General features: G+C 48.6%; 1 protein-coding gene across 8 annotated transcripts in view; it reads right to left on the bottom strand.

The window, feature by feature from the left end:
• siz (Brefeldin-resistant Arf-GEF family protein schizo) overlaps positions 1-12,500 on the bottom strand; it is a 408,468-nt gene that overhangs the window by 235,843 nt on the left and 160,125 nt on the right. For 4 of the 8 annotated variants that reach the window (XM_070132993.1, XM_070132999.1, XM_070132994.1 and 1 more), the window contains exon 1: positions 11,242-11,933. The exons of 1 other annotated variant lie outside the window; for it this stretch is intronic. In XM_070132993.1, the coding sequence (XP_069989094.1) occupies positions 11,242-11,765 (524 nt within the window). In that variant the 5' untranslated portion in view covers positions 11,766-11,933. Of the gene's footprint in view, positions 1-11,241; positions 11,934-12,500 lie in introns of those variants that run through there. 3 more of the 8 variants (XM_070132998.1, XM_070133001.1, XM_070133002.1) reach the window with 1 other exon arrangement.

Here is a 12,500-nt window from a genome sequence, read left to right as displayed (position 1 = left end):
TGATTTCTGAACATTTTCCATTGGATTTTTTTCTAACTCCAAAGATGAGCACATGAGTACAAAACATTCACTGTGAATAGAGGCGCCCCATAAGTAGGAGGATTTTTTAATGATAGAAATCCCGTGTGTCACGACCGAAAGACAACACACATAAAAAACAATAAAAGCTTAAAAGTTCCCGGACAGCGCCTGCGACAAGGCACACGGATCCGGCGAGCAGCGCCTTCTGAGCAGCCATTGTCACTAGGTGCCCCGGGCATCCGTGCGGATAGGCGTATCTCCCACCTGATCGATAGGAAGGGCCCTGTCTCCGCCTAACAATAATATATATGAACATGTGGGCCACTTGCCGAGGGGTGGGGAGGGAGGGGGAGGGGAAGGGGAACAACGTCCATACACTTGACCATCTTGGGGAAGATCTCGACGCTGAATGGTTTCCCTTGGCTTTCATTATCCGCCTTTCATACTCGGCCAAGTCGCGACCGCCTCCATCGACGCCCATTTCAGATGTGGGGATAAGAAGTATACATATATGTATTTATCTATGTACGCACAGCACTATGTATATGGGCATTTGCATGCATTTGTGTATTTGTATGTATACGTATATTTGGTATACATATACGTATATACATGTATGTGTATGTATGTATGTATGTATGTATGTATGTGGGTATGTACACACTCATGTGCGCGTGTGTGTGTGTGTGTGTGTGTGTGTGTGTGTGTGTGTGTGTGTGTGTGTGTGTGTGTGTGTGTGTGTGTGTGTGTGTGTGTGTGTGTGTGTGTGTGTGTGTGAGTGATTGAGTGATTGAGTGAGTGAGTATGAGTGTGTGTGTGAGAGAGAGTGAGTGTGAGTGTGTGGGACGGTGCGTGCGTGCCTGCGTGTGTCTGTCTGTGCGCGCGCGTGGGTGTGTGCGTGCGTGCGTGCAGCACAGAAACCCTCAATCCGAGGCAGGTGGCGAAGAGAGTCATCAAGCCCGAGCGATCGATCCACAAAGAAAACCCTGAACAGGAGCGTGAAGAAGGAACTTACCGCACAAAGACAGAAAACGAAATTACTCTAAAACTCGGAGTCGGCAGAGCGCTCGACCGGCAACAAAGACCATGCAGAACACCGCAGAACAAAAGCCTCCCAACAAGAGGAACATCACGAACTCAAAAAACTAACAAAGATGCGAGAGCGGAGAGCGCCCCCTGAGATCATCGCAGACAGCAACGGGACAACGGGTGAGGCTCTCCGCTGTTGCTGGCAACAGTCCAACAGGCCACCCCCCCCCTCTCCCTCCCCCTACGCCCCTTTCCCCTTCCATAAGTGGTCACGGGGGTCCTCCAGTAAATAATAATAATAATAATAATAATAATAATAATAATAATAATAATAATAATAATAATAATAATAATAATAATAATAATAATAATATTAATAATAATAATAATAATAATAATAATAATAAGAAGAAGAAGAAGAAGAAGAAGCAGAAGAAGAAGAACAACAACAACAACAACAACAACAGTGATAAAAATAATTTGAAAGCAGGCTTTTACCAAAATAAAAAAGAAGAATGACAATAACAATAACAACAATAATAATAATAGCAATAACAATAATAATAATAATAATAATAATAATAATAATAATAACAATAATAATAATAATAATAATAATAATAATAATAATAATAATAATAATAATAATAATAATAATAATAACAACAAAAAATATAATAACAAAGTAAACTAATTAAAAACCAAAAATCGAAGTGTCACCAGCCGACCTTTGCAACATCACCCGATCGCATAAAGTTCGCCACACGCCTCGGCAGACGGAGGAGCCACGTGCACGAGCAAAGTGCACTTAAAAGAAGACAAAAAAGAAGTCACCGCGGCCTTGCAACACTCAACTCTCCGGATACTCCTGAACAGTTACATTCAAGATCGAACTTCCAGGGTGGTTTTCTTACACTTCCTGCCCCTAGCAGAGCGTCATCAAACTTCTGTCGTTTTCTCCTGGCATACGTAATGAATCCAATACAAACGTCTAAGATTGTTCTCGAAGGCGAAAGAGATGGATATCCCGCTAATCTATACACCTGACCTCATCCACCTTCCACGCCAGATGAGCCAACGCCACCGTGTGACAACAATGCAACCCCTCCCCTCCTCTTCCCTCCTCCCAAACCCTCTCCCCTACCCTTTCCTCCACCCTGATCCCCTTCCCCTCCCCAGGCCACCCTATCCCCTCCCTTCCCCTACCATGTCTCCTCTGCCCCCTACCCCCTCTGCCCCCCGCCCCGCACCTTAAGCAAGTGGTTGTGCATGCGGGGCCCGCAATACCCCGATCTGGGCCACGCCATGTGAAATCGTCTTGCATTATGCACCCTGGCACGGAGGCGTTTCTACATAACGCCCTTGGGGGAGTATCACCTGCCCCTCGCACAAAGTAAGAGAAACAGATAAATTCACAAGAATTATCATATAAAAAAATAAAATAGTAAATGTATAATCGGCACATTGGACGAGGACCATAACATGGACAACCTTCCTTGTCTTTTTTTTTCCTATTACGTAAGTCCCATCCTCCGGCGTGTGTCCCCAAAGGCGCGAACGATTCGGTGCGGAATAGAATACAAATTGAAAATTCCGTTTCCTGCTGACGGCGTGATGGGTTCCGCGTCCTGACAAGAAGTCCTACAGGAAGACAATAGTTCCTGTATCTCCCTCACACCCCGACGCCCTTTCTGCATACATTGCGCACGGGTCGTCTTAACGGCAAAACATTTTCTAAAAATAAATAAATAATAATAAAAAAAATAAATAAACACACCTTTTCTACACGACTCTGAGTTTGCATCCAACAAAGACCAGGAAATGAAACCGAACTCTTGAGATAATCAATGAAGGCTATTAAACTGGAACAAAGCAGCGTCGGCAGAATAACCTCCTAATTCACAATTCAAGACGCCATTAGCGGGAGGCACAAACCCCGCCGTGAATTCCCCGGAACAGCAGCAGAAGGCCGCGACGTGTAAACGAAATCCCGAGACCCGCTCTCGCCCCCGTGATGATGCCTTCCCCCGGGGGTTCAGGCGAGAGCCCCCGTCGCGGCTGCACTCAGCTCCGAGGCAAACGGTATATCACGCCCACGCGAGCCTCGCGACCCTTTTCCCCGGCAAGCACGATGACCTGCTCGCGGGCGACCAAAGCCTCGGCCGGCGTGAATGTGGAAGCCTCCCGCGATGACACAGAAAGCCCGCCCATCCATATTCCATGCCTCCGCCGCCGCGCTCGGGCTCTATCGCACTTGAAGTCGTGCATTATTGGGGCGACGAGACTCCCTCGCGTGGAGAGCGTTGACGTGGCTACGCGAGGAACCCAGAGATACAGACTTTATCTCGCTTGCTCCTCGCGTGATAAGCCCTGGTGGACAGGGTGTGCCCGCTAATGATACTGCCTTAAAAGGGCCTTAATTGTGACCACGACGAGTTTTTGACAACGCAGGAGGTGATGGTTTACGTTTCCTTGGGTATCTTATGAGCGGTTTCAACGCTACTTTTTTCGATCATGCTGCATAATTATACACGTTGCTTTGGGAACCACGCTTCAAAGCACGTACCTTATCCTTCATTTGATTAGACCACGTATTATTCTAATAACACCAATTAGATGGGACAAATTTACCTTATCACCACCTTTAATCATGATCTCAACACCCAAGGATGACCTAAATAAGCTCGAGGGTGACATCACCGCCTCGAGGGTAACATACACGCACGCACCACTGGCCGAGAGTGACATCACCCGGTGACGTCCTCCCCACACAGGCGCTCGAGGGAGTACGACAGCAACCGCGCCCGCACCGCAAACCCAACACTCCGGAGGGGAAGACAAACACCAACAGACCCGGCAACCAGAAAAAAAGCCTCCAAGCAGGGCAACCCCGAAGCCACACCGTTAGCACCGGACGACCCGAAAGCGAGCGGGCGATAAGAAGACCCGATACGCCCTTGCTCACCCCCTCCCCTGTCCTCTCCTCTCCCTCCCCCTCCTTCATGCACCTAACTGACCCGGTCTTCCAAGCGCAAGCATAATCAGGCAACCAACCACACACAGGAGTCGACGCTGCCCCCTCAAATCGCTGGAAACATTCATGCATTCTAAATTGGCTTGCGCAACCTTCTTTCCACACAACGCGACGAGTATAACAGGTAACACACTGGCTGCACCCCTCCCTACCCACGCCCCATACACCCCCTAGGGTAATGGACCCGCCCCCAGTGAGCTTCGTACCTGACCATATAAGAAATAGGGTGGGGAGCTGGGGAGAATTGGAGGGGGGATAAGCTTGTGAGTGAGTGATTTTGTAAGGGTGGAGGGGAGGGAGGGCGTGAGGTAGGTAGAGGGAGAGGGAGAGAGAGGAGATAGATAAACGGATAGACAGAATGATAGGTAGATAGAAATGAGAGAGAGAAGAGAGAAGAAAGAATAGAGAGACAGAAAGAGAGAGAGAGAGAGAGAGAGAGAGAGAGAGAGAGAGAGAGAGAGAGAGAGAGAGAGAGAGAGAGAGAGAGAGAGAGAGAGAGAGAGAGAGAGAGAGAAGGAGAAAAATTTCAGAGAAAATAGTAGAAAAAAATACAGAAAAACAATAAAAAGAAAAAAATTGACAAAAAAAGAGAAAAAATCGAGAAAGAGAAAGAAAAAAACAAGAGAAAAAAAACAGAAAGAGAAAATGAGAGCATAAGAATGTGACCACGCTTAATGCTCCGAGATTTTACTTATATTTCATTACGGCGCTGAAGCTTGCGCCATTAAACGCCATGACTCACCAAGTTCACGCCCGAAGAATGACGTCAATTTCGGATCTCGATTCATCATGGTCGCATTAGGGTCAGGTCGCCGAGTAGAAAGAGGAAGAAATTGATTGATTGATAGATAGTTAGACAGATAGACAGGCAGATACGATAGATAGAGACAGAAAGAGAAAGGAAACCAAATTAAAGATAAAAAAATAATCAAATCAAACACACACACACACACGCACACACGCGCACACACACACACACACACACACACACACACACACAGAGAGAGAGAGAGAGAGAGAGAGAGAGAGAGAGAGAGAGAGAGAGAGAGAGAGAGAGAGAGATAAAGAGAGAGAGAGAGAGAGAGAGAGAGAGAGACACACAGAGGGAGAAATATGGATAGAGAGAGAGAGAGAGAGATGAGGATGAGAAGGAAAGAGAGAAAGAGAGAAAGAGAAGAAATAAAGAAACCAGGCGTAAGAAATGAGATGAGAAGAAAAGAGAAGGGAAGAGAAGAGAGAAAAGTTCAATTAAAAGAAGAAAGAAGAGAAGAAGAAAAACGAAGAGGAGAAGAGAGAAGAGATGATAAAAGAGAAGAGAGAGAGAAGGGAAGGCGGGAGAAGAGAACCGAAGTGAAGGGGGGGAAAGAGAAGAGAAGAAAAGAGAAAAAAAGAGACGAGGAGACGAGATGAAAAGGGAAGAAAAGAGAAGAGGAAAATAGAAGAAGAAGGAAAGAACAGAGAGAGAGAGAGAGAGAGAAAAGAAAAGAAGAAAAAACGAATAAAGAAACAGAAAAGTCAAGAGATGAGACAGAGACTGGGTCACCTATGCCACTGGGTCATCAGGTGCAAATCTCACCCTTACTGTCATCACGCGCGCGAACTCAAAACCGATATAAGTTCTCTCCCTCCCACCCACCCCTCACCGAGAAAATGACCCCCCCCCCCCCGCCGAAACTCAAGCCAAATACGGACGTAAAGCGAGAGAAAAAAAGGTAGGAAAGAGAGAGAGGGGAGGAGGAGGAGGGAAAAATCCTAATAATTAGCAAGAGAGAAGGGGGAGTGACGTAACTAAGAAAAAAAGCCCAAATAACTCGGTAACAAGAATGCCCCGAATGCTCAAGGCTGGCAACAGACACAAGGGGAAAGTTTGCTGGGTCTCGAGGCGGCGGAGGACCTAGTTATGGCTGTACTGGGGGCAGCTGGCTTGGTACGCGGCACCTTGGTACCCGGTGTCTTGGTACTGGGCATGGAGCTCAGGGATGGGTATCATTTATGGTACTCGGGTCTTTATGGTGATGGATGGTGATGCTGTGATGATTGGCTGTCCTAGGCATTTTGGTACTGGACATCATGATACTGACGGACGGTGATATGGTGATTGGGTGATTGGCAGTCTTGAGCATCTTGGTACTGAGCATCATGGTACTGGGCACCATGGTACTGACGGATGGTGATATGGTGATTGGGTGATTGGCAGTCCTGGGCATCTTGGCCATCGGCATCCTGAGGCTCTGGCACGGTTACCATTTCTGAAGATCGATCTGTATGGTGACGGCCGGTGATGCTGATGATGCTGTGATGACAGGGTGATGTACTGGGCACGAGCTTTCGGGATGGGCATCGCACCCACTAGCATTCGATCCTTACGGTGTCGGATGGTGATGCTGATGATGTTGAGATGATTGATGAAATTGATGACTGGAACATGGGCAGGGGGGGGGAGGGCTAGGTGCTTACAATGGGCATAATTAGCCTGAGGGTATGGTGGCGACCTTGGTCATTACGGGGGGGGGGGGGGTTATGAAGTAGATATCGCGTTCATGACATATATTTAGAGTTTGGTTTTATAAGACCGAAAGGAACGCAGTCTAGCATACGGCGTTCACAGCCACGCCTATGTTGTCGGACCTACATGATACTGTCTATCTTTTTTTACATTTTTTACTAGTAAATGAATAGGTCTTAGGATGGTGATGCAGGAAGAAACACGAAGGGAGAGGAGTGGAGAGAGGATAGGCGATAAAGGAGATAGAACAGGAGAAGGGTTAAGAGAGAGGAGAGGAGAAAGAAGATAGAAGAGGAAAGAGGGGAGAGGAGAAAGAGGATAGAAGAGGAAAGAGGGGAGAGGAGAAAGAGGATAAATTAGGAGTGAGGGGAGAGGAGAAAGAGGATAAATTAGGAGTGAGGGGAGAGGAGAAAGGAGAAAGATAGAAGAGAGGAGAAAGACAGAAGACGAGAAAGGAGAGAGAAAAGCGAAAGAGTGTGTAAAAGCCAAGTTAATCAAAAATCCCGTAATTAGCCTCCAGACAGCAACCGCGCCGTCACACCTCAGAGGGACAATATTGACAGTGGTCGAGAGAGGTACCTGTTTACACTCGGCATTATCAAACAGCGCACGGGGGCTCTCCGGCGCGCGCGAGGAGAGAGAGAGAGAGAGAGAAAAAAAAAAAGACGACAAACTCTGCCATTATTTGCGCCTGTCACTCAACCTTGCCAGATTCGCGACGAAATCATTCAAATCGGATGTGGGTCATTAACACGACTTACACGACCTCAACCCTCTCGACACCCTACGTACGACCTCTACGACCCCTTCGCCCACGTGACTCCTACCCTTAAACCAAGGTCACAAAACCATAGAAAGATTGACCCAACTCGTGAGGTGACCACTGTGAAGACCGATTAAGAGGATTGAAGAGGTGAATTGACAGAAAACGAGCAGTCAAACGGAGAAACAACCTGACACTAAGACCGCCACACAGATAAAAATGCAAATGAAAACGGACAGTAAAAAAAAAAAGAATGCGTTAGATAAGAGCACAAACAAACGACCAAGGAGAGACCCCTCGAAAGTTAAAGAGATAGGGAACGTAGCAGATAAAGAGATACCGGCACAGACCGAGATCGGTACGAAGTGAGATTCAGGAGAGATAGCAGACGCTGAAACGAATAAGGAAAAAGATACCGGGACAAGGAAGACACATGGGCGGGAGGAGTAAGTAATAGGGGAGGCAGGGAGACAGAAGAGCAGATAGTCCTGAGAGGTAGAGGGAGGTCCCCACAACGGTACTCCAAGGTTTACAGGTGCCGCTTGTTGCCCGCTTTACCCGCCTGGCAGCATACAGGATTGAACACTCTACCTGACACAACACCACATTCACATATCTTAAATCACTTCGCAATGTCTGTATCTCTTCGCGCTCGCTCTCTCTCTCTCTCTCTCTCTCTCTCTCTACCTCTCTCTACCTCTCTCTCTCTCTCTCTACCTCTCTACCTCTCTCTCTCTCTCTCTCTCTCTCCTTTGTCTTTGAACTCTGGTTCGAATTCTGCCTTTATCAGCATATATTCCCCGTCCCTCTCAATTTTCATTTCCTTTTTTCTCCCATCTTCCTCCTATTCTCATTCCCTTTTCCTTGACCCACTCTTACTCCACTTCGTCTCTCCTCCCTTTCTGTGCGCTTCTCTCCCCTACCAGAAATTCTCAAATGTGCAAGATATCCTACTTTTACTTACGCTGCCGATATCACTTCTTGTCTCAGATCCAGGGCATCCCTTGCTTGCCTGGCTCCCTGCCATATCGGGCCGCTTACCTTGAGGTTCAAAATATTCAGTTTGTTGACTGGATCCAAGTTTATCACTAACCTTTTGAAAATTACCAATCAAAGACAGGAGAGCATATCCTGCTGCTACGTCCGGACAGACCATCGAAGAAGGGACACTGTATAATACATCCTGTCTATTTTGTCTATTCATAATCGACTCTTTCTCGCTGTAGGTGATTTGTGCACTTCTCCGGCGGACCGTGGTTCTCAAGGCCGAGTCTATATGACGCCTTTTCGGATGCTAAAGAAGCCCACTGTTTAGTCGCTGCTTCAAAAATAAACACAGGTGTGAGCAACCCAGGTGCTCCTAACACCTGCAAATTATTAAGCGAGATATGGGGACACCTCATCCCGTTGCCTCGGTAGCTCTGCTACCGAGGCAACGGAGTGAGTTATAGTTAACATGTAAATATTCAATTGAATGTCAATGGTTGGAACAAAACATTCTGGCCTCCCTGAGTCAGGCCGCCGATAACACCTGAGACCGGCATTATCTCGCGGCAACAATGGGCACACACCTTCAAAAAGGAAAGTTCCTATGCGTGCCTTGGCGGAGATCTGAGGAGGTTAGCAAGCACGGCGAGCGCAGAGCGTGAAACGCAAGGTTGCTCGCGAGGGGGGCGGAGGCGATAAGGAGAGGCACTCGGAGGCTCTTTGTGCAGTGGCGTGGCTCTCCGGGCTGCTGACTCACTCAGGAGCCCGACAGAGCCAACCGCGCTCCGCCCGCCACCTCTCTATCCCCCTTTCATCCTCGCCACTCTAAACAAGGAAGAGGATGCATAGGCTATCCATCTTTAGAGGGCGCGCGTCAGCATCACAACCCCGGCTCCGCGCCCTGCTGAATGCGTTATCACCAGGAAGAGTTTACGCACTCTCTCCCCACGTCATTCTCCTCGCGCCAATTAGCTTACCCGAACCGAGCACATCCAGAGCCTCGAGGGGCGCCGCGCAACGCCGTTACACAGCAACGTCGGGCGTCGCTGTAGCGTGAAGGCAGCCGCCATAAAATCCTTGGAAGGACCGAGTAAACTTTTGCCGGTCTTGCACGCTCTCCTCGCCCCCTTCGAGGTTTCACTGCAATGACCGCTGTTCCCGCCGCCGGAATACCAATGCGCCAGAATCGTCCTTCCTGCGAGTTAATGTCCACTGTGTTTTCACTGGTCGGCCTCCCCCTTTCCCCCCTTCCTCTCTCATTTACCCCCACTCTCCCCCTCCCTCTCCTTCTCCTTCTCCCCCTCCCACTCCCCCTCTTCCCCCTCCTCTCCTTTTTGATTTCCAGGATTTAGATCAGATTTGTCAGCTCATTTCGCAGTCGTGTTCGTTCCCACCGACAATGTTAATATCGAATGAGAAATTAAAAAATGGCCGGAAAAAATAAATTCCGTTAAATAAAAATTCTAAAAAAAATGATCTGGCCTTCTGTAATGAAACAAAAAAAAATACAGACAACCCTTCAAAAAAACATTTATGCTAATTCTTTCAATAAACTCCCGCACGAATATTGTGAGGTGACAGCTGGCGGTGAATTTCAGCGTTTCTAAAAACAGGCGCTTCAGGCTTTCAACATCTAGGTCTCCGTTTATCCGCTGTACCAAGTGGGCCTTCCCTCCTGCCCGGCGCCATTGGCAGGCAGGGAGCGACGCCGCGGAATGTGAGACGCTGTGTTGTGGAATTAAATCTTATCTGCGAATGACCCAAGTTGGGGAATGGTTTATCAGAATTTATGATAACAATTAACTTTTGCATTAAGCGATGACGTGGATGCAAGATATCTGGGAAGGTAATGAAACTCTGTAGAGTGTGACCAAACGAACTGCTCATTTAATTAACACACACAAATAGGCGTGGACGTGTATAAGAGTGAGAGAGAGAGAGAGAGAGAGAGAGAGAGAGAGAGAGAGAGAGAGAGAGAGAGAGAGAGAGAGAGAGAGAGAGAGAGAGAGAGAGAGAGAGAGAGAGAGAGTGTGTGTGTGTGTGTGTGTGTGTGTGTGTGTGTGTGTGTGTGTGTGTGTGTGTGTGTGTGTGTGTGTGGGTGTTTGGGTGGGTGGGTGCGTGCGTGCGTGCGTGCGTGCGTGCGTGCGTGCGTGCGTGCGTGCGTGCGTGTGTGTGTGTGGGTGTGTGGGTGCGCGTGCGTGCGTGCGTGCGTGTTCTTACATAGATGTGTGTATATATATGTGGACATGCATATGCGTGCGCTTGTACTCTATCGAATTACTCTTCTGTGGTTTTCATAAACAAAAATTACATCCCCATCATGTCCAAAACCACCAACAACTCAATCTAAACAGCGCACATAAACACGCTCTAAATCAGTAAAAGAGAGAGAGACAGGCAGAACGGCTGTTCGAACAAGGTGCACCATAAAAGTTCAGAAATGAGATTCATAAATCTACGGCAGCGACACCTGACGCGCCAGTCATCGCGTTTACGGGGAATGAACGGCGGCCGCGAACACTTCAAGCTCTGGATAGTTCCCCCGCGTGTTCGACGGAGACCTTCCCCGCCTCATTCATGGTCAGGAGCTGCCTCGGGAGAAAACTCTTTTCAACCCTTTCTATTTGTTCACCTGCACTTAAAATGCGTTAAAGCCTAAGTATATATACACTAAATTTGGGGGAAATTTCACTGTACTCTCGTGAACAGTCCAGTACCAGAAGGAGACGAGTTGCATGTCAGTTTCCTAAACAACTCACCGCGTACGTTCCTGTTCGCTTATGGCCTTCGGTTACGAGCGCCGTGGCCGTGACGCTATTTGAAAATGATCTCGATTTAAACCACAGTGTACCTGACTCGGGATAAACTTAGGATGGATTAATAGAAGGAGAATCTGCCTACCTGTTGAATGATTTGCGAGGGATTCTGACGGAGGCGCGGGGGATGTGACACGCTGCCAGGGAAGGACAGAATCTGAAGGGCACCTGTGGGCCCTGTAGGGCTTCCCTGACGCTCATGGGTTCCCACGCCCACGAGGCGCCGCCATCATCTCGCCCACAAGGACTCAGTGTTTCGCGAAAGTCCCGTGAGCGCAAAAACTCCGACGGTCTGATGGCGGCCGACGACTTGGTCCTGCGAGGCGGGTCGTGCGGGCGGCCGGAGGAGCGGCTCGCCCGCACGAAGTACTGCGCCGATTCGTCCTGGTAGCTCCTCCGGCGGGACGGGCCGTACCCCTCATTGTGGGAGTCCCTGGAGGGGCGTAGGTAATCCTGGAGGGGCTCCCGCAGGGGCGGACCTTTCAGATCAGGGTACGAGGCTCCACGCTCGTACGCTAGCACGGGCGCCATGTCGTACCAGCCTGAGTCCTTGTCTCTGTACCCGCTCGGGGAGTCACGCGCTACAATGTGGGCGAAAGATGAAGCCATCACTTTTATAAGCACTTCCACTCATAATTACACTTTACAACAACACAACAAGCAGACTGAAGCCTGCAGTAAACATCTCGAGACATGGCAGGCCGAGCATGCAAGAGCCAACAGGCGTGGGCACCGACTGAGACACAAACACTGGCCACCACAGCTGCCGCTGGCTGGCTATTGTCCACGCTTATTACCTGTTGTGAAATCTCTTATCCGCCTTTATCTGATTAGAATTATCATTTCATAGAACACTCGAATTGATTGGCAACGAGGATCTTGGTATACATGTCAGTAATGGCATTACAAGGAGTCAGTGCTTCCGTGGCGTGAATGCAGCATGTGGTCTGTAGTACCGTTCACTTAATGACTGATATATTAACGCCTACTTTAATGATCGGCAAATCAACGCTTACCGAATTATCGATAAATCAACGCTCGGTCAATGATCGACATATCAACGCAAGAAATTATTTCTCGCAAAAGACTTGTTAACTCGCACAAACACTACACAACAATTCCTACGTACGTGTTCCTCTCATGTGATTAATCAAACAGCCTCCACTCTGCTTCCTACGCTACGCAGCCCTGACGCAAATAAACAGTCCAGAACCTCAGCAGGTTACTGATAACACCTCAACGGCCCCGTTCCCCTCTCCCCTCCCCCCTCCCCGAGCACCGAAAGGCTTAGTTCGGACGACGCCATGTGGAGGACGGGCAGAGGGGCTGGGCCTCCGCTGATCA

This window comes from Penaeus vannamei, chromosome 18 (assembly GCF_042767895.1).
Source record: "Penaeus vannamei isolate JL-2024 chromosome 18, ASM4276789v1, whole genome shotgun sequence".
Taxonomy (NCBI): Eukaryota; Metazoa; Arthropoda; class Malacostraca; order Decapoda; family Penaeidae; genus Penaeus; species Penaeus vannamei.
Note: the sequence above shows the minus strand (reverse complement) of the source record. Positions and strands in the feature narration are given on the sequence as shown.